Genomic DNA, 22,932 nt, shown 5'->3' with positions numbered 1-22,932 from the left:
AGAGGGAGTGAGGAGGAGAAAAGAGTAAAGATAACTTCTGCCAATATGCTTAAAGCCAAGTTTCAAAACACCCAGAGCTCCTATATGAGAGTTGCACGCTTGCTACTTGGAAGAATTACTAATGCAAAATGCTGTTGTCTAAAAACTAGAAGCCAAGAAAAATAACTCTTTATTAAAGGTTTTGGCCAAAGCCATAAAACTGCCAGCACATTTATTTAAAAAAACTTTTAAATTTCTCATTTGTTTGTGCTTTCCAAGAAATATTGTTCTGACTGCTGATGTTTGTTGTCTAAATCCCATTTGCAGCTAGAGCCATTCAATTGCAAACTGGGAATGTAGATTAAAATTCACCTATGTTCCCAGAAAGCTTTTTGTATTCTTAAATTTAATGCCCCCAGGGCGTGCCTGACAAACTACACACATTTACTCATCATCTGGAAAAGCTTTAAAAATAAATAAAATAGAAGAAACTTTGGCGTCGTACACATATTCTTTTCTGTTCCTTCTCCTTTCTTAAAATTGTCATTTGTGGGTAAAGCAAATGGCTACATATGGAGAAGGATGGAGACCTGGAATGTGTGGAGTGTCTCTCCAGTCCCTTTATTCAAGAGGGTTTTTTGTTGCTGCTTGGAATGTAGGAAAAGGTCAATTCCAGTGGTGTACTGGATAGAGATATAATTCAGTTATCAATGTGACTGTGTAATATAATATGTCCTTGTATAGACAAAAGTAAGAGTGAGAACACAAAAACAATGAGCCAAACTCTTTTCTCCTTTATACCCATAAAACTTCTTTGCCTTCAGGGTGGGTGTAACAGAAAGCAAAGTCGTTCTGTTGTTGTTCCAGACAATATAACTCCTAGATGACTATTTCTTCAGTCTACTGCAAGTTGCTGAGTGTCTATTTTGTGGTGCTGAGAGCCCTCAGTTCCCAATGGGAGTCTTGCAGGTGTTGCTTAGCACTTTGCAAGATAGAACAACACATTACTTATGTGTAATGGACCAGCTCCTGCTCCATTGATTTCAGTGGTGCAAGACCGGAACCAACAGTGTTGGAGCAGATCTTTGGCTTCCATACAGTCCCATGAACCACTCCAGCAGCACACTGAGACCACAAAGTGTATTAATTGGGCAGTTAGGTATTTCCCTGACTTGGGAAAATCCCCAGCTACCACAGCCACATTACTGACTCTATGCTACTTCCTCTGTTCTCAACACAGAGAGTATATGGGCAACCCTGATGTGCTTTGGGATCCCAGGCCAATTTAGTGGGTGCTGGGGAGCCATTTCTGCTGGTGTGAGTTAGAGCAGCAAAGGAGGCTGCTATACTTTGTATATAGGGACAAACTGGCCCCCAGCAGCACTGGTGTTTGGGGGAGAAAGTGAGGTGTAAAGGTGGTATACATCCATCTTTGCCCCCTGCCTTGAGGTCTGTACTGAGAACAGCTGAATCAGACATGTAGATGAAGCTTTGATATTTAAGTGTTCTCAGTGAGACTTTCACATGAATCTCCAGACACAGTTTTTCAAGGTGAGTGGATATCACATTGTTGTGAATATGATGGGAGAGAGAGAAGTTTCACAGCTTTCCTGCTGTTATTGTTTAGCTGGAAACAAGTTTCTGCTAGGGCAATTTAAAGGAGACCTGGAAATATATTAGGGCTTTGTGATTTTTTTGTTTCTTTAATTTATGATGTATGAAGAAGACTTGAATGGCTTTTGTTTTATTTAGAGGAAGTGAGAGTGGGAAAGTCCTGTTTCTTTGTTACATTAGAAGTTGGTCTCATCTACCCTATTTTACTTGGAACATTCTATGGACAACAGGAGAAATAGAAGGATTAGTAAGCAGTGACCAGTCATTTGTATGTAACTGACATTAAGACATTTTGTAAAATGTCTATATCTGTAGTGCTATGTTGACAAAGAAGTGTCCTGTAAAATGTTCTATCTGACAATGTCTTCTTATAGTAATATTCAACTAACTATTAAAAAAAATTAGCAGGCCATATTATGCCATTGATTTTTAAGCAGAAAAACAGGAAGTTCCGCTTAAAAATCAATAGCATAATATGGTCCAAAACATTACTTTTAAATGTTGCTTCCAGATTAAATTTTAATTTTCAAGCATTTTCCTAAATTATTTATTGCATTATTATTAATATAAATATTGAAAAGGTTCATCAGTGAGATTTATTTTCTGTAGGTCCTAACTGGTAATACTGCTTACTTTAGATCATGTTGATAAAAGCCATCGTTCAGCAGGAAACTCTATTGTTGATTGTCCAATACACTGTCCAAAGCAAGCAAAGATTTACGTTGATTGTGATACTGCATATGATCATAATTTTAACAATAGGTAGTTAAGAACAATGGAAGATATCCTGTGTCTTTTTTGTTGATTAAATATATAGTCCATGTCCTCAGGTGGTGTAAATTGGTGTAGCTAATACTGGCTTTAATAGAGCTGTGCTGATTTACACCAGCTGAGGTTCTGGTTGATAAAGTTTAATATTTCATTGGTCACACAGGGGACAGAAAGCAACATATTTGTTCTTCTACATAACAAAATGATGGCTCTACTCACAAAATAGTTACTACTGAAATATTTATTTTGTTGCCTGTGATACTGTAAGTAGGTTTCCATTATATCATATATTTAAACATCAACTAATCATTTTGTTGTGTGCCCAGTGATGAATATCTTTGCTTGATCTAACTATCGAATTATGGCTAGCTGATTTCTTCTGTGGTCACACATAAAAATGTATTATAGTGGGAAGGCATTTACAGTGAATGTGGACAATGTGAAATGACTTTTATAGTGAAGGAGAAACATCCAAAAAGTTTCAGTGCAATACAGTGTGCAGATTGTAAATTATTTATGATAGTCAGCCTCTGCTAAGAATAAAGTTGTTTTGTTTAAAAGGTTCAGATTTATAGGGCCTCAGAAAAACTGTTGGCAACCTAATGGTCCAATCCTATTCCAGTGACATCAGTGGGAGTTTTGCCTCCCATCTTCAGTGGGAAAAGGATCAGGTCCAAGTTATAACAGTGTTATTGAACAATGTATGTATTTTTTATAGTACCTAATAACTAAGTGCTGGTACCAGTCTGACCATGCAGTATCTAAGTTCTAACAATTCCTGCAAAATCGTAAGGCTGAAGCACCACCATACTTACATCATCACATATTATTTTTGCATAGTCATGTAGTCCTTTTGCAGTATTTGTATGCCATAATAAAAAAATATGAGCCTCGGGTCCTCTATTGTGAATTTATATTATATCAAAGTTCATGGAAAAAACTAGTGATGATTCAAAGCCATGACAGAGAAAGAAAAATCAAAGCTGTTTTTAAAAGTATTAGTAAAATATTAAGTCTGATTAATCTTTCACGTATAATTAAATCGAGAAACTAATGTAGTTCTGAAGTTACATGCTATGAACTACTGATTTCTTTTCATTAGATGGCACAAATAAAGGTTGGACTTAATTTGTATATAAAGTAATGATACTGAAAAGTTACCTAATGCAACCAATTAGTAGAATTGTCTTTGAGCTCGTGGGTTTTCAGACACCAGCTTAACTATAAATAGTATAATTTTGCCATGTTAAGAGAGAGAAACTATTTTAGACATTTATAACACATCTATTACAGTAGCAGCTGGGGCCTGGGTACCTGACAAGTTGAGCACAAGTGGCTAAAATCCACCTTTATACCTTTTCTAATCCTAGGGCTGCCAGGGACCAAAACAGCTCCCACAGCCACTTTTAACAGTCACAGGGATGTTCCACTGGTTTGACAACAGCAGAGCACATAGCATTCAAGCACCGCTGCCTAGACCCTGTCACATTCCTGATCTGCCCCAGAATATCTCCACCCTATCCCAAACTGCCTCATCATCACCTCTGGATTCTCCCATGCTCATCAACACTTTAGAGATGGTGCAAAGTCACTTTGTACCTCTTCAGTGGCCCAGGGAGCATAACAGGAGCTGAGGATCTGATCTGTTATCTTAAAAACTGTGTTGGCTTTGGAGGATTTCAAGTAAAACTACTTACAATTATTCCTGTTTAGAGTCAAAATTAGGTAGTTACTAAACTCCCTGAGATTGGTTGGGTGTTTGTGCTAAACCTTCCTCCCTACTCCTCAGTTCCACGTAAAATACTTTGTTTACTCAGCAATAGTTATTTTGGATCCGACAACACAGGGAGTCAATACCCGCCATTTCCCTCTTTTTTCATCAGTAGAATTATAATCAAATTATATGACTAAAGTTTTAGTTAGTAGGTGGTTGGCTTTCAGATTCCAAATGATCAAACCCACTGTAACATCAATCCTTGGTATATATTTAATGTTCCCCACAAATTTAATGTTCCTTTAAATTATTATAAGGCATATACATAGGATTTGCTTTATATAAAGACAGTGATATTGACTCTACTTACTTTTTTTCTCCCCCAGGTTCTTGGTTTCACTGCCACTGCTGGATGTTGACATGCAACAACTACTGAAGCCTGGGGCATCCTCAAACGACTCAGAGAACTGCTTTGGGGAATGTGACTTGAGTTCCCTCTTGTGGAAAGATATTGGAATTAGACTTTCATGATTTTAAAAAACAAAACAAACAAATTATGGCGACAGTTACTATGCCATTTGTTGCTACGTTCACCACTCCAGGAAATGAAGAATCTGACTCTGTAATTGTGCTACATTATAATTATACAGGAAAACTTATTCTAAGAGAAAAGGCGACTGATCGCATAGGGTTAACAACTGTTTCATTTCTGATCATATGTAGTTTCATAGTCCTGGAAAACTTGATGGTGTTGATTGCCATATGGAAAAATAACAAATTTCACAACCGTATGTACTTTTTTATTGGCAATCTAGCTCTCTGTGATCTGTTGGCTGGAATTGTTTACAAAGTAAACATTCTTATGTCTGGAAAAAGAACTCTGAGCCTGTCCTACACAATTTGGTTTATTAGGGAAGGAAGTATGTTTGTTGCCCTAGGAGCTTCCACTTTAAGCTTATTAGCCATAGCCATTGAGAGACATTTAACTATGATCAAAATGAGGCCTTATGATGCAAATAAAAAGTACAGGGTCTTCCTTCTTATTGGAACATGTTGGCTTATCTCGGTTTCCCTCGGTGCCTTACCAATCCTTGGCTGGAACTGTATCAGCAATTTACCAGACTGCTCAACAATTTTGCCTCTTTATTCCAAGAAATATGTTGTATTTTGCATAAGTATCTTCATAGCCATTTTGGTGGCAATTGTTATCCTTTATGCACGTATTTACATACTGGTAAAATCCAGTAGCCGTAACGTCACTAATCATAGTAACTCAGAGAGATCTATGGCACTGCTTAGGACAGTTGTTATTGTAGTTGGTGTTTTCATTGCTTGTTGGTCTCCATTATTTATTCTGTTGCTTATAGATGTAGCCTGCAGAGTAAAAGAATGTGCCATTTTATACAAGGCTGACTGGTTCATTGCTTTGGCTGTCCTCAATTCTGCGATGAATCCCATCATCTACACTTTAGCCAGCAAGGAAATGCGTCGGGCTTTCTTTCGCCTTGTTTGTGGCTGTCTAGTGAAGACCAATGTGGCCAGATCTTTGCCTATTCAGCCCACTCCAGATCAAAGCAGAAGTAAGTCTAGCAGCAGCAATGCACAGAAACCAAAGGATGATTTCCCACAGATTAGTGTTCCCTCAAGTATAAATGAAAAAGATAAATCATCATTTCAGAATGGAAACTTGTGCAAATGAAGGACTCTGCAAGTCAAGGACTCATCTATGGCTTTGTAGGATTCAATTACAAGCTTTCCATTTTCATGCACTTAAATTGTAACTTAAATCAAGGGGAAGATACTAACCACTTAGTTAACTGAGTGTCTATTTATCACATGACTTGTTTTGCTTTGGGTTTTAATTCTGTAAAAGATCTGACTCAGGAAAGCTTTTTCTACTACCCAACAGTCTGCACAAAATCCTTGTGTCATGATGACATGTATGACATCAGTGTATTTGGTAAAGTCTGATCTTACAGTACATCTACATCACCTATAAGAAACATCAGCTATTATACGTATCCCACTATCCTGTTTATTGTTAATTGGGAGAAAGGTTACTTACATTATACAAAGTGCATTATATTTCTCTATACATATTTTGCTGTTATGTTAATAGCCTTACATGTATGTGGTATAAATAACTGTATATTTGTACATTTCTTTATTAAATAGTAATTGTATGGCAAAAGTTTGTATTATGCTATGCATAGTATTACAGTATATAATGCAATAATACAGATTATACAAGTATGTAGAAGTTTCAAATTGTATGTTTGAAAATGTATGAAGTAGTAATCCTGAACTGAGCAGATAAAGATGCTATGTCTACTCAGTAGTTTTTCTTGCAACCAGTAATCACAGATTGCTCATGTTTACATAGTAACAGTATGATCACTAGGGCCGTGGCCAAATTTTTTCAGTTTATTTTATGCAAACTGTATCGAATAACCACTAAAAGTAAGTATATATGTTTTTTATTCAAGGTAGTTAAAATATGATCTAACAATTCACACATATATCAAGGGTAGGTACTTTTCCAATGCATGTATTTTTACTTACATTTTTAAATATATTGCAAACAGTATGTCAAACCTGTGAAAGTCTCTACAAAGTGGCATTCTTCCACAGTTAAAACAGGCTTCCTTTAAAAAGGCAATGGACCATGACAAAATCCTTGCACAACTTCTGGAGTCCCATCCAGGAGCTAGTACAGCGTGGAGCTGTATTAACATCTTCTAGGGACAGATCCAGCTGATGCAGAACTGTTCATTTGGAGTCATGCTGCACAAGAGAAGGGATATTACAGTTTGTTCCTCTGGATGTGGAATGGCTCCCCGTGAGTCCACTGGGGACCTGGCCCTCTGCACCCATGTTGGCACCCCAAATCTATCCCCTGTGAGGACTTTGTGGACTTTTCCTGCCCCGCAATCCCCTTCCAAATGTGTTATCCCAAGAGGAGGTAGTCTGGTCCATTGTGATTAACAGCTCATAAATACATGGGGCCAGAGCCTCAGCTGGTCTAAAGCAGCATAGCTTGCTTGAAGTCAGTGCAGCATGCCTAATTTACACACAAGTATAAAGAAGTTGTGCTTTAAGGCTGGGATTTTTTCAAAAGGACCTATGTGAATCAGGTGCTCAAATTAGCTCTCATTGACTTTCAATAGCAGTTGAGCACCTAACTCCCTTGGACCCATTTGAAAAGACCAGCCTAAATGAATCAAACCAAGCATTAGAGTCATAGAGTTTAAGACCAGAAGGGACCACCAGATCATCTAGTCTCAGTGTATATCACAGTCCCCCACCCCACCTAGCACCCACACATTAAATCCAACAACCAAAATTAGACCAAAGTATTACAGCCCACAGGAGACTAGACTATTATGTGCCGTAGGGAAAAAAGGGGCACACCACTGCCTGAAGCCCCTGCAATGGCAGGGAAATCACTAAGTAAGGTATCGTAATCCTCAAAAAATCATAACTCTTCTTAATTCACAACTTACAAAAACTGGTGCTTAGTTTTCTTTCTCTTAATTAAAGCAGCTGTGTTTAAAGAATATGTCCAAATATGTACAGTGCATAAACCCTGTAATGTATGTAGCAAAAGCCTTTCGACATATACCGTTTTGCCTTTTCATTGTCAAGTGCAAGGTAAGAGTCTATGTGTAAAAATGTCAGTAGTCTTCTGACAGCTGTAAAAAGAAAGAGGCTGATTTTGCAGCAACTGTGAAGATACCAATAAATATGAAATGACTTGTATAAAACAGAGACTTCCCAATGCAGTGAGTTACAATTTATAAGCCACTTGAAAGAAAATCTTGGCAAAGAGTGGCAAGAAAACAAGTGTACTGACATAGGAAACTGAACTGTGGCTATGAAGTGAATCAAAGCTGTAGGATTTGTATGTGTATTTGTTATAAACTGAACTGTGGCTATATTGTAGTTTCATGGTTTATCTCTTTACATCTTGGAGTGATGTGTGGTTATACTCTCCAGTCTTGGACAGCTCTCTTGACAGGAGTGTCATTAAAAATGTTTGCTAAAGTCCTTCTGTTACCTGTTCTTCTAAATGTTTGATTTGTTTAAATGACCAGTCTTCCCCTAACCCAAAAGCTTCATTCTCAGCTATTGTAAACAGGAAGGGCTTGAGCAACTCAACTCCCATTAGTGTGAGGGAAAGCAGTGTGGCTGTTGTCTGGCTAGGCCGAAAGAATGACAGGAGACATTAGATATGGGTTTAATCAGGCCGCTACTTTATTAGTAGATGTCTGGGAGTAACCCAGCAGATAAAATGTGCAGTGCAGGAGAAAACCCCCACAATTCACTGGCGGGTGGTGTTAGCCGATGGCCAAGGATGTTTGGTGAGGTGCCAGCGATGCCCGTTTTATACCATCCGTGACTTTAACCGCTAGGACGCACTGTCCCTTCGCGGCGGGCAGCCCGGGCTAGGCTGACGGATGCCCCAAGGTCCTAAACACCCGTGACTTTAACTGCTAGAGCTCAGAGCTCCTTCGCAGTGGGCAGTCAACACTGACTGACAGGTGCCCCAATGGCAGCACTAAGAGCCTCTCCACACCCGTGACTTTAACTGCTAGAGCTCAGAGCTCCTTCGCAGTGGGCAGTCAGGATTGACTGACAGGCGCCCCAAGAGTTTGCCCCGTGGAGGCGGCACAACTTAACGCTAGGCTCTTAGTACTCTCACCTAATGGCCAGGCTTTATAGCCAAAACGGCTGAGGTTCTTTAATTGTGTTGGCTGCTTTACAGTAAACCAGAGAAACAAGTCAGGCTTATGCACAAATGGTTACCAAAATTTATTAAGCTAGATTCTAATCATGTGGTTACAAAATTGCTAGTGCCTACTTACTTAAATGTAGAGATGTTACACACACAAACAAGTTACAAAACTGAAGCCACAATCCCAAAGAAAGAAAATAAAGTATAGAGCTCTATTTCAAAATATGTGTACACTAAAGATAGGAGATCAGGTGTAGGTGCTTCTTACCCTCCTTGCATCTCTCGATTCCAGCGGTGCCAAGCCAGGATCGATCACTCAATTCTGCGGAAAGACGAATAAGGGACAAGGCTTAGGGACCCTCTTAGCTGCAGAAGCCTTGGGAGGCAGTCACTTATCTGACCAGCAGATAGATAGTGAAAAGCACTCAAAAATCATGGTGCTGTAGGTCCCATACTTATACCTCTGTACTCCTTTATTCTCTTTCTCCTTTCTTATGCCAAATTGGGGCTGGTCTGTCTGGGAGACGCCAGCTCTCGCAAAAGTAGTTTACACTTGCAAGGGAGAGAAACAATAAGTGTCGACTACTGGACATTCCTTTCATCAGGGTAAATATTTTCCCACCTAGGATGTTGGGGTGTGTGCATCACGCTATTTAGTAGGGGCTAAGAGCCATGTCTGTCACAGCTTCTCTGTCTGCTGTGAGCCTAATCGTTGTATATGTTCCCAGAGGCACATTGGAGCAGCACACCTGGGCTTCTCACAGCTTCAAAGGCTGTGCTGGAATTTATGTTAAGTGCCCTGTTGTTTTGGCTCCCTTGTGTTCCCAGCAATGCTTGTCTGAGAGGGGGGGCTGGCTGTCTGGCTACAGGTGGGGAGTGCTTTTTTCAAGCACTCCCCCCCCCCACAAACACACACACTTTTCTGTTCATGTCCCTCCAGCAGATCCACTGCGGGGAACCGCCAATACCGGGGCGGGGAGCTTCCACCAGCTCCCCCCTTCCCTTTTCATCCAGGTCCCTCCAGCAATTCCCTTGCTGGTACCTTTCCGACCACCACCACCCCCCCCCCGGTTAAGGTGGACGCTAATGATGGGGGGTTTGGCTCCCGGCTTTACCAATCAGAGGAGTCCCCAACTGCCCCCAGCTTGCTCAGTTACCAAGCACCTCTTCTTAATTCCTTTTCCAAGCCATTTATCCGTTCTTTTGTGCCTTAAATTATGGAGTTCCTGAACTGAAGATCCGCTATACACTTAAATAAAGAGTTGTGACATATGGCCTACCGCCCATCATGCTGTGCATGAACAGAGCCCACTGAACCTGCTGCGAGGAAGGCAAAAAATCCCCACTGTACCTGGCCATTATGTTGGTGAGGGAAAAATTCCTTCCCAGCCCCCCTTAACAGGGCAGCTAGCGTAATGCCCACAGCAGATATAGCTAATTACCTGGCATATTTCTGACCTAAATAGGGAGGGAGGATGGGTGCTACCTAGCCTGTTCGGAGTGATGAGGGGAGTCCAGGCCCAGGCTGACCTTTTTAAACCCCTCATTCCTAGGTGGTGAGTCATCCAGCACACGGACTGCTTTTCCAGCAGTTTTACATCTCCCCTCCTCCCCAGAAGCCAGAAAGCATTGCTCTCTTCTCACAGCCAGCCAGACATGCTCCCCCTTGCTTAAAGCGCAGGGCAGTGAAACTCACCCCATGCCTCAAGTTAAGAATGGTATGTGTGTGTCTCCATACTTAGATCTGAAATAAGAATGAAAATACGTGCAGTAGAACCTCAGTTACAAACACCTCGGGAATGGAGATTGTTAGTAAGTCTGAAATGTTTGTAACTCTGAACAAAACATTACGGTTGTTCTTTCAAAAGTTTACAACTGAACATTGACTTAATACAGCTTTGAAACTTTACCATGCAGAAGAAAAATGCTGCTTTCCCTTTATTTTTCTTAGTAGTTTACATTTAAACACAGAACTATACTGTATTTGCTTCTTCTTTTTTTTTTTGGCTCTGCTACTGCCTGATTGTGTACTTCAGGTTCCAAATGAGGTGTGTGGTTGACTGGTCAATTTGTAACCCTAGTATTCATAACTCTGAGGTTCTACTGTCATAGCCAAAGCCCACATACATGTCCATAAGCCTGAGCTTAAATGCCCCATTCCATTCTAAGAAACTATTTGAGTTAGCCCAATTTACAAGCTATGTGAGCCATTCAACTGTTTGGGGCCTCATGGTTCTGGGTTGACATGGCAACCTTCCACGCAACCCTGATCTCTCCGCTTCATTCTGGCAGTGGATTCCAATGAAGAGGAAACTCATCATTCGAATTCACTTCCTGCAGCTCAGCACTGTGCTCATTTTAAAGCTAGCTACTCAGCTTGTGCATGCCTATGCAATAGCCAATATTACAATATATGAGGCAGTTATACACAAATGGATAAATCTAGCTCTGTTCTTCATGGGAACTCAGAGCACTGCCCACTGCAGAACCAGCATGGCTCTACTGTAGAAAGGGGAGCCTGGATTTAGAAAGCCCACCTGGCAGTGCAAACACAATGGGGATTGAGGGGCAGGGAAACTAGGGGATTGACAGTGATGATGGGACTACAGGTGCTGTGGAGGGTATCCATCCTTGATTCTTTCACCACAAACACCAAAGAATATCTTAGAATGCAGCCCAAATAACTGGTTCTGCACTGGGCCAAAAGTTGCACTTATGTGGGATCAGAATCAGACCCTCAGTCTAGCTGATTTGTTGTACATAGAGGAAAAGCCACAAAAGAAATACACGCTTCACACTCATTATTTCAGAGCCTTTATTTTTGTTCCAGACTACAAAAGAAACCACCTAAGGAAAAGAGCTTTCACAAGAGTTTTTATTGCCAACAGTCTTACAGCGTTACAGTATTTTAAAATCATTAAGTACCATAAACTTTTTAGAAAACTTTTTTTGAAATCTCAAACCTTTGAACCAAAGTTATGATGTAGCAGTCACCTTTCAAAGAAATGGAACAAGCGTGTGTGTTTGTGTAGAAAACTTAGTTAAATTATAAAAGTCATGTCTGAAAGCACTGTATCTACACAAATACAATGTCAACCAAATATGACAGGCTCTGACTCTGTTGCAGTCAAAGGGAGTTTGGCCTCTGATTTCAGTGGGAACAAGCTCAGATCCTTAGTAATTAAGTTAAATGCTCTAAGGGTTTGCTACACAAGCAGAATTATGCTATTTCATAATAAAGGCACATTTCCCAGTAACCAATTGTAATTAGAAGTGAAGCATTGCCTGAAAGTTCATTATTTTCACCTGCCATAATAATAAAAATTAAAACAAATAATGTTCACGCAACTCCATCTGCTATCATAAAATCCACAAAGCTATGAAATCCTGAGAGGGGTTGATCAACTCTCACTGGACCATATTCTTTGGGCTGAATTCCACCAGTGCAAACCTGGTGTAGCATCACTTAATTTAATGGACTACATGGGATTTACACTGATGTAATCAGAGCACAATTTCATCCATTGACTTCAGCTGGAGCTGTAGGTTCAGCCTCTCTCAGGAGCCTGGACAGTCCTTTCCAGTGGTAAACCCCATGGAAGCAGGTTAAATTGGAAGAGAACTCAAAGGAGAGTTTTCTCTGAGTTTTGCCAGTACCGTTTGCCCAGTCACAGAATGAGCTGAGCTGTGGGGCCTGCCCACAAACCTAAGGATTCCCCTAGCATCTACATTAGTGCTGCCTCCACTGTTTGTAAAGCTCCAGTTCCCCATCCACACTCCTTAGTGGCTATGGCAGCAAGGAGCATCCCTGGCCACAGCTACTTCTGACCTCCCCTTAAAGAGGGAAATTCTACAAGGAAGCTAATACAAGGTACTGCCTTTCTCAAGTAATCTGTGGGATAAGAGGGAGGCTGGGTTGATGCGCATCAGCCCAGCCTCCCACTGATCCAACATGGGGCTGCCCACTCCCCACCCCACAAGCACACCCAATCAGTGCCCTTCCTCCTCCATGAATGCCAACCCTCAGAGTGCTGTCCACCGTGTCCAAGGACGGAACAGGATGTTACTGTAGAGTTGGCTAACCCACCAACTCCATCCTTTTGCAGACGAGAGAGGAAAATCTCGGCACACAGACCAGGATATTATCTGGCCCAGAATCAGGACATATAGCAGCAATTATTTGTGTTATGAAAATGGTAATTGGCAAAATCTTATTAATGGGGTTTGTTTCAGTTCTCACATGGATTCTTGTAGATCAACAATAACTCTGTTGGAGCAAATGGAACTACTCCAGTGTAACTGCGGCCAACTCATAACACATTATTTGGCCCTAACTGTCATTTTATTTCCCTAGCATGTTGTAATCTAAAATAATTGGGGTCAAACTCCACCTACTCTGCTGACATGAGCAGTTCATTGACATCACTCACCTCCTCAGTGAAATAAGCCCTGTAGAATTTGGCCATGGTTCACACTGGGTCTGATTCTGATCTCACTGTTTCTGCTCTAAATCAGGAATGACTTCAATGAAGTAAAAAATGACTTAAACTAGTGAGTGGAAAACCTGGATAAGGGGGATAAGAATCAGGCCCACTGCCTACATTTAGAGTTTGTCTGTATGCCGTGGCCAAGTTCTCCAGAGGGGTGTGATTTGTAGAGTGGTCTAATCGTCTGTGCTCTTACTACCCCATATAGGTTGTGCTGGCACAAACTGAAAGGCACCTAGTTAATCAGCTACCTTTTAGTTCATGCCAGAAGAGTCTACATGGGGCAGTTAGAGAGCCACATGTTACAGCACTCCACTATTCGCTGTTCCTCTCTAGAGTGCTTTGTTGTGCCATGTAGACAAGTCCTTAGATCTGATAAAAGTAGTGGTGAGTTCATTACTTCCTGCACAAGCTGGAAAATCAAAAATGGGCTAAGTGACTAAATTCCGTGGCTGAAGGATTTCCTAAGAGTCGATTCAGCTCTAAAAACAAAGTGGACACTAGCAGTGGACTAGCAAAAATCTTGGGACATAGTAGAACATTTCATAATAGATTTCATTTTGAACTCACAAAAGTTTCAGGGACAATAAACAACCACAGTATTTCCACACACCACTCATCTTCACAGAGAGACCAGTTTGTACAATTCTCAATCAAAAATGTTTCTAAAAAGTAATAAATTTTGAAAGTACTTTTGAAAAAAAAATTACTGCAGTAAGTTTTTTTTAAAAAAATTCATGACTGAAAGGAACATATTCATCTTCCAAAAAAACTCAGCTTGTGCCAGGGTTTAAGTTATGTTTGGACTAGAGAACTTCACTTGGAACAGAAGACATTACTACACAAATCTAGTCACACGGGAAAAAAATCTATTTCCCATACCAACTATATTCATTATTTTTTGTTAGTTTATAATGTATTTTCATTGGTTTATAATGAATATTTTCTGGGTGTTGTTTTTTTTTATAACCTCACTGAAGATAGAGGAGGAACTGGGGGAGAAAGTTGTAGAATAGATCTTCATGTTAGGCATGAACACATTTCAAATTTACCCATTGTATTTCTTAATTTTGAGGTATCACAAGTGTGAGAGTCAAATATATGATTTAGTGAACAGTTCCCCCTACTTTGATCAGCAGCAAGGTAAGTAACCTTCACAAAACTCTAACTGGAAAAATATGTGAAGTAAAAACTCAATATTGTTGGTAAGTGTTTGAGGTGAGCTCTTTTATTTTGTATTCCTGGTGTAGGATTTTCAAAAGCTTTGAGCATTGGCCTAACTCTGCTCCCAGTAAAATCAATGGGAGTTTGACTTTAGTGACAGCAGAGTTGGGTGAAGGCTGCACATGTTTGAAAATTCCACCTTAGTGTACAGCATTGTTTATATATATTTACACTTACTGTACATATTTGGTTCTATTCGCTGCATCAAGTAGACAGTGGAGTCCAGATCCTTAAAGGTATTTAAGTGTGTAACTAGTTGGACAGCTAAATACCTTTGAGGGTCTCTGCCTTGATGCCCTGGACAAAAGTTTGGAACATGGATTTGTAACTAAATGTTATTAAACAGTCACAAGTTGCAAAGTCCTGATATAAAGCTGCAAATTGCCTGGACGCTGCAAAAATGTGCCAGCTTTAAAATGGGGCATTTATTACTTACAAATATATAAATATGTATAAATTCCATTACGAATAAATTGAAGCTAGCATCTGGCATTTTGTCTGCCAGCAATAATTGTACAAGGGTATAAATATTTATTAATTCTCCTCTCCTAACTGCATAGCAGGGAACCTGGAGACTATCATGCTAAGAAATAGGAGACTACCATTCCATGAGGGGAATAAATAATAAACCCCAGACACAGAACATATAAAACTGGCAGGTCATACCTGCCAGATTTCTAGTACATACCTACATCTTCTTCGTGCACTGCTTTATTTTCTATTCATACCTTGTAGCCCTTGTTCAGTCCTAAATTGCAATCTCCCATAGAAAACCGATATGAGAGGGCCACGCAACCCCCTGATAGGACACTTATGGAGTTTCCTTCTAATACTCTCCTCAGAGAGGAAAGGTCTGGGGGCTGTAGAGAGGCAAAAGTCATGGGCCTCCAAACCTACAGGCTGATTCCATTGATTTCAATGGGCTTTGGCTCAGCCATCCCAGGAAAAATGGCACCATTGGCTGTTTCCCATGCAGCTCCTTAACACAAACCGTAGGACAGATGCTGTAGAAGTTAGTGCTGCTTGGGACAGCATTAACTCCCATTGGTGGTATCTGTGTGGTCTGCAGGACAGCATGCTGTGGAATTCTGATGGTCTCCGCCCCCTCCTGTGCCACACACCATCACCTGATCTACAAAGTTTCAGCTCTGCTGAGGGTCTTCCCCAGGCAAGGAGACAGAATGCCGTGGAAGCTGGGTCTCCCTCTGTGCTCTCCACCCAGATATGGCCAGCCTAGCTCTCCCATGCTTCCATTATTGAAGATGAGCACAGGAGTACTTTTTTGGGCAGAACACCCATTGAAGTCAGGAGCTAATGGTATTTTTTTCTTTGTGCCATCTACATGATTGAAATTTCTGCAGCAACCAAAATGTCTGATTGAAACTTCGGAAACAAGGCTGAAATTCAGCTGCCAGAACTAATAAGGGCAACTTCACTGAAAATTTTGCATTGATTTCAACCAAATAACGACTCTTGCACACCTACAGTAAAATTAATGTGAAACATTTGGTTTACTTAAGAGTTAGTAACGTGGCCCTAAGGCATGTCTATTGCACATGGTTCGCACAATTGTAACATAAATGAAAACCAAACTGATGGGCAGATTCTAGCTGTCCTCACACATAATTTGGAATGCGTCTAGACAATAGGCCTGCTACTGCAAGGTACCCGTAGCTTCCTACATAGTTCTGAACATCCTCAACTACCCCTTAGGAAGAAACTGAGGACACTCCAGTGTTGCAATACTCATGGTTTTGTCATGTGTCTCACAAATTTGGCTCTCTTTTGTTTGTTTGTTTTTGTTTTTGTAAAATCCCAGCTCCTTGAATCATGGGATGATGTGCTAATCTCATCTTTCATTCTAAAAAGTTGCCTTTTTAGAGGGGGGGGGGGGAGCTTGAAAACATAAAACCTAAAGCCTGAGACACCAGAAAGAAAATAAAACCCCACAATTATGATTTTTTAAAAATCTCATAATTTTAAGCCCATATCCTGATTTTTTGGGCCTGACTCATAATTTTTGAATGTTTGGGGTTGGAAACACTTCACAGGATTGAACTCTCCCCATCATGAAGGGTTTAATCGTGCCTCCCTCCACAGAAGTCATGAGCAAACTGCTCGCTGATTTTAATGAGAGCAGGACTGGGCCCTGCATTCATCTATTTATATCCTTATTCTGTTATTTTCACATACAGGACCAAATCCAATGAGCAGCAACAAGAGCAGGTGATGGATCACACAAGGATCCATTCCAGCAGCTGGGAATCACCATAGCTCAGGCCCCCCTTTTCTCTAGTAATTCTCCCTACCCCAGTACTACCTCACCAAGGGAAATTGTGAGCTGCGCAGATTTGCCAAGTTTCCAGCTTCTTCATGCCACTAAAGCTGCTCAAAGTAGCTTAATTATAGTGGAAGATGTAGCCCATGAAACATTCTTGAGAATTCAGTAAAAGCACCCCATCATTCTGTGTCTCCTTGCCACCTATCTGAAGGCTGATTTTCAAAGCATGTGTTAAAGCTTTCAGAGGGCCTATTTACAATTTCAGAAAATAAAGTAAAGGTTGTGTTCGTGTGCAATTACAATTACATGGTTACAATATTCCTGCAAATCTCTCATGTTTTCACTGTACCCATTTGATCTAAAAAACGGTAAGTTAGGAAAAGGGTCTGTTACATACAGCTGATTGATTGCCAGTTTATGAAGACTACAACTGGGACAACGCAAAAGATTCTTTTACAAGTTTATTTTAATACGTTTAAAATGCTTTCATTCATGCACCATCTCCTGTCACTTTATTCTGTGGGCCAAATTTCCAAAGGTATTTAGGTAGCTAAGGATGCAGATAGACACCTAATGGGATTTTCAAAATCACCTAAGCAGGTGCCTAGCTCTGCAATCATGCATGCTTTTAAGTACCACGGAAGCCACTCTTCTCCCTGTGTTGTAGCACGCTAAAAGTCTCCTGTGAGATGGCTGGAAGTAGGTGGGGCCTGATTCTCCTTAGCCTTACAACTTTTGCAATCATCTTACACTTGTGCAAAGTACCAAGTGCAAAGTGTTGCGGTTTCATGCAAAGTCCTTAAGACCTAAAGAAGGAAGTGTTGAGACACCGGTGCATTTTAAATAAAGTGAAATAAATGTGTAAAAATCTTTTAGTGTCCCAGCTGTAGTAATAATAAACAAACATGTAAAAATGGATTGCTATTCAGTTGTTTTGAGGGAAAAGACTGTTTTTAAAAAAGCTAAATAAACTAGAAATCTGAACTTCAAACATTTACTCAGATGATTAGTGTTCGTTTATGCAAGTAGTCTCCATGCATTATCTCCTGTGTGCTACTGACATAACTAAGGGCAAGTCTACACTACAGTGCTACATCAGTGCGGCTGCACTGATGCTGTAGTGTGTCTGGTGAAGATGCACTATGCTGACAGTAGAGCGCTCTCCCGTCAGCATAATTACTGCACCTCGGCAAGAAGCTATGTCGGCAGGAGAGCATCTCCCGCTGACATAGTGCTGCTGTGGACAGTGCAAAACTTGCATCGCTTGGGGGTGAGAGGGCTTTTTCACACCCCTGAGCGATGTAAATTAGATCAACTTAAGCCAGGGGTTCTCAATCTTCATTGCACCCTTCTGACAACAGAAATTACTCACGACCCCAGGACCAAAGCCTGAGCCCAAACAAGCCCCACCGCCCTGGTGGGGAGGGGGGCTGCAACCTGAACTCTGCTGCCCAGGACTGAAGTCCTAGGGCTTTGGCTTCAGCCCTGGGCAGTGGGCTTGGGCTTCAGCAAGTCTAAGCCAGCCCTGGCGATCCCATTCAAAGGGAATGACAACCCACTTTGGGGTCCCGACCTGCAGTTTGGGAACCGCTGACTTAAGTGGTATTGTAGACCTGCCCTAAAAGTTTGCAGGATTGGGGTCCATGTTTTTCCTTTCAAATTGTGTACAAACAACTTTAGTTTTGATAGTTAGTTACACTCTGTTATAGCAGAATAAGCCAAACAGAATTGCTAGCTAAATTCTAACTAAATCCCTCAGGAAATTTTGACATTTCACAATAAGTTTCCATTCTGCATCAAACGGAAAGTCAAAATAGCAAAAAGTGTCATGGAACAAAAATTTTTGAAAAGATTTGAATTGGAAATGTTGAAACAGAGAATTTCGACACTTTAATATAAATGAAACAAATCAACATTTGAAATGGCATTTTTAGTTTCAAACCAACATTTCATTCTGACACGTCAACTCAAAGTGAATTTTTTTCCCTTTGATTCCTCCAATCATAAATTCAAAAAAACTGTCTAAATCTACATTTTTCTGCAGAAATTTAGACAAAACCACATTTTCTGACAGGAGAATTTTCATCGAGAAAGTTTCAACCATTCTCACTGTTGAATCTTTCCTACGCACGGTGATGCACAGACCAGAAAGAATCCAGTTTGACTTTCAATCTCAGTTAGAGATTTCAGGGCCACAAATTAGAGACAACATTGTTTTACTAATGAACTCATAAATGTGATATGGAATTATTGAAAGATGATAAAAATAGAACCACAGGCTGTGCCAGATTAAAGCATAGGTACTATCAGGGTCATGTCCCACCTCCTAGAGTGACACAAGGAAGTCAGAATCTCAGCTTTCATTTGATTTTAAAAATAGCCCTCATGAACACTAAGAAAAGCTTGAAATTGTGACCCAAAGGTAACCAGTGCCTGTCTGAGTCTATACAGAGCCTGAAACAATAACTCTCAGAGGTGTGCTTGTTCCATACGTCTTCACTCTGACACTTGCTGCTACCCCAAAGAGGGAACCCATTGGAGGGTGTGTGCGTGGGGCCTTGGATTGCCTTAATTTAGCCCTAACCACAAGATGCAAATTTTACAGAGTCACTTTGCACAGTATAATCACAGAAAAAGCAAAACAAGACTTTTCTTTCCTAAAATCATGGTCACGGCTACCAGATAGGGTGCTACTTAAGTACCTCCATATTTCAGCATTCCGTGTTCCTGCATGGAATAGGGCAGACCTAAGCTGAAGATCTCCATCCATGCCAGTGGGGAGTGTTCTGATGCATCTGACTCCTTTCCTGTGCTCTCTGCTCTCACCCAAACCTACTGTTCTGTGCAGAGGAGATGGGAACTGAAGCAAACAGCTATATCATCACAGCAAGGAGGAGAAGGAAAAGATGCTGCCATAATTCCCTGCCTACTACGAGGCATAAAGAAGAACTGATTCCTCCCACAGATAGGGAAGGGGTGAGGAAAGAAAATTTGGGTGTGGTCTGATGCAGAGAAGCTGCAACAACAGCTGCACGGGGAAGTGCTTGTGATAATCAGCCTCTGCGGCCTAGATGTAAAGATGTGTCAGGAAGTGATTAGTGGGGATCCAAGAGAGAAGCCAGATGAGTAACTTAGTGTGAGACACCAGCTAGGGTGCGTCTTGAATGGCTGAAAGAGTTCCAGGAAGGGATCAACATAGGCTGGGAAGTTTCAGGTAGACAGCATGGGTGAAAGTAACTAAAAGGACTTACCGGTACTCCGGATTCCTGAGCAGGGGGGCGTGGCCTCAACTGGAAGAGGCATGGCCTCAACCGGAAGAGGCAGGGCCTTTAAATACCCGGGCCCTTTAAATCAAGATTTAAAGGCCCCAGGGCTCCAGCTGCGGCTGGAAGCCCCCAGGCCTTTAAATCACCCCCGGAGCTCCCAGCTGCAGAAGCAGCTGGGAGCCCCAGGGCTCAGGGGCGATTTAAAGGGCCCCGGGCTCCGGCCACCACTACCGCAGCAGAGCTCCGGGCCCTTTAAATCACCACTGGAGCCCTGCTGCTGCTACCCTGGGGCTCCAGCAGCAGGGTTCAGGCAGTGCTCTAAAGGGCCCAGGGCTCCAGTCACTGCGGGGAGCCCTGGGCCCTTTAAAGAGCCAGCCTGGTGAAGCCGGTCCAGTCCGGCACGGCGTACTGGCTCTTGCCAGTATGTCATACTGGACCGTACGGGATTATTTTCACCTCTGGTAGACAGGGAAATAGGGGCTAGTTGTGGGAATGCATTGGGAAGTGAAACATGCTGAGATGGGGAGATTAGAGGTGAAAATGTAATTTTAAATTCTCAAAAATCTTTGAAAGTCAGTTCTTCCTCTGATAGCTCTTTTCAGGTAGTGAGCTCTAAACCAGCTGTGGGATTCCTTTTCGAAATTAGAGATTAATCCTAAACAAACTTGCAAAGTAATGTCCTTTGCGTAGTCCATGGCACAAGGAGGACATTATTTGGGAGTTTTAAAACAGCCATCCTAGGAATGGATTCTAAAGCAAATCCTGAAGTCAACTTGGCCCCATTTCAGCAAAATACTTAGGCACATGTCTAACTTTAAGGACATGACAGGTCCTATTGACTTCAACTGAACTAATATACTTGAGGGTAGACATACGTGTAAGTACCTTCCTTAATCAGGGCCTTTATTAATCAAATCCTGAAACTTGGTTTGAATTTCTGACTTAGAAATACTGAAGTTTAAATTTTGCTCTCAGTTACAGCGGTGCAACCTTCACTGAAGTCTATGGGAGTTGCATCCATTAAACAGAGAGCTGAATTTGGCCCTCAGTTAGATATGTATAACTGAAAGACAAAGTCCATTCCAAAAGAAAGGCAAATTAATGAAGTGTGTGTGTGTTGGACAGAATGCACTTTTCAATGTACACACCCCAATACCAAATGTTAATGAAATACCTGCTAAAAAAGCAACTTAATGTATATCAGTTTTTTTCCACACTGCTCATTAGAGACAACCAATACATCTATAAAAACAATCACTTGCTAAAGGTTAACTTGAAGCTGTACCTTAGGGAGAGACACACAAAAACTAAGTGAATCCAAGTTAGATCATTTAAATGGACTAACATTCTAGGTATTCATTTTTGTCATTGTTCTATGAGAAAAATTTTTTTTCAGCCGTGTCTTTGACCAAAGCATCTTGCACCAAATATATTTAAAAAAGCAACCAGTTTGAACCCTTTTAGTCAATGTATACATCTCATTGGTGACTGGCAGTCAAAAACAATTAATTCTTTAGCACAAGAAGTGAACTATTTGTAAATAATCTTAGTGTTGAATTTAATAAATCAAAGCTGCAGAATATTAGTGCAATAATATTATGGTTAGAAAAATCAAATGCATACACCTTGTACACAGAGATCACACCAAATCATTGTCAAAGCAAGTTACAAATATCTTGAGTAGCATCATATAAGAATTCAAACTGGACATCAGAAAGAGAAAATGCTTTTGAACTCAGTGACACTGAATAATACTTTTAAAAATTGTTTCAAGCTAAATTTCCTATGTTAGAATACTAGCTGCTGAATTTAATCCCCTCGACTGGTATTTAACCAATGTAATCCGCCTGTGTTCTCACCATAATTGTGCTTATTAGATAAAACTACAAATAAGACTTCTAATATTGTATTCTCAAGGAAATGAGACTGTTGAATTCTATTTTTATCTGAACAATCACAATGGGCATCTTTTTCAGTTAAAAACACATGGCACAGAACATTAGTTCCATACCTTCAACAGACTGACTTGAAAAATATAAATATATTACTGTATTTATATATAATGTATGTATATACAGGGTCAATATTCACATTACAGAATCAGAATAATTTTATTGAAATTATATTTTAAGAAATCTGTCTGTGTTTTTAATCAGACTTCATGTCTGCATATAGCAGTAAGAAATTTCAAATGGTACTGTATGGGATGGGGCTTTTTAAAGCTCAAGAAAACATATTGGTGATAGATAGATAGATAGATAGATAGATAGATAGATAGATAGATAGATAGATAGATAGATAGATAGATAGATAGATAGATAGATAGATGTGTGTATTTTTTAATGTACATGTTTCCAGGTTTGCAGTGTCCACTGCAGTGGTTATAGCTTACAAATGCTGAACATGTCACCATGGGTCACTGTTTCCTCTCAGCTGGCTGCTGGAGGCAGAGTTCACTTCCAGCAGAAACTATTGGCAAATTGTTCTCAAGATGATGGTTGATGAGATGGCTTATGCTGTCAAATACACGATCCTTTGTACGAACCTTAAAAGAAGAGCATGGAAAAGTAAAAGCTAAATACAGACCAATCTTTCCTTTACCATTAAATGAAAGTTAACTGAAAATAAGACAAAATATTTTCCTTTTATATCTGTTTACACACACACACACACACACACACATTTTTAAGGGTCTGAGCCTCCTCCCATTAGAGTCAATGGAGGTTTTTCATCTACAAATTAGTTGTTTTGTCTCCTGCTCCCTCACTTCTCTCCAAACTTCTGTTTTGTCTGCTCTCTTATTGGTCACATTTCCTCACACTGAATAGGCCTTGTTGAAGATTTTCCATCACAACTTACAA

At 40.6% G+C, this 22,932-nt stretch overlaps 2 protein-coding genes across 2 annotated transcripts in view; one reads left to right on the top strand and one right to left on the bottom strand.

Moving 5' to 3' along the window:
- Positions 1-4,634: 4,634 nt before the first annotated feature.
- Positions 4,635-5,777, top strand: S1PR3 (sphingosine-1-phosphate receptor 3). Its single transcript, XM_077816375.1, has one exon. It carries the CDS (start codon positions 4,635-4,637, stop codon positions 5,775-5,777), a length of 1,143 nt encoding a protein of 380 aa, XP_077672501.1.
- A 16,710-nt stretch (positions 5,778-22,487) lies between these two features.
- Positions 22,488-22,932, bottom strand: part of SHC3 (SHC adaptor protein 3) — a 72,166-nt gene continuing 71,721 nt past the window's right edge. Inside the window, exon 12 of the mRNA XM_077816374.1 lies at positions 22,488-22,616. Coding sequence (XP_077672500.1) covers positions 22,488-22,616 — 129 coding nt within the window. The remainder of the gene's footprint in view (positions 22,617-22,932) is intronic.

The sequence above is a fragment of the Eretmochelys imbricata genome, chromosome 5, assembly GCF_965152235.1.
Source record: "Eretmochelys imbricata isolate rEreImb1 chromosome 5, rEreImb1.hap1, whole genome shotgun sequence".
NCBI classification, from domain to species: Eukaryota; Metazoa; Chordata; order Testudines; family Cheloniidae; genus Eretmochelys; species Eretmochelys imbricata.
Note: the sequence above shows the minus strand (reverse complement) of the source record. Positions and strands in the feature narration are given on the sequence as shown.

Bases quoted from the DNA above. Each gene is read 5' to 3' on its own strand.
- S1PR3 (XM_077816375.1), top strand. From the start codon at position 4,635: ATGGCGACAGTTACTATGCCATTTGTTGCTACGTTCACCACTCCAGGA.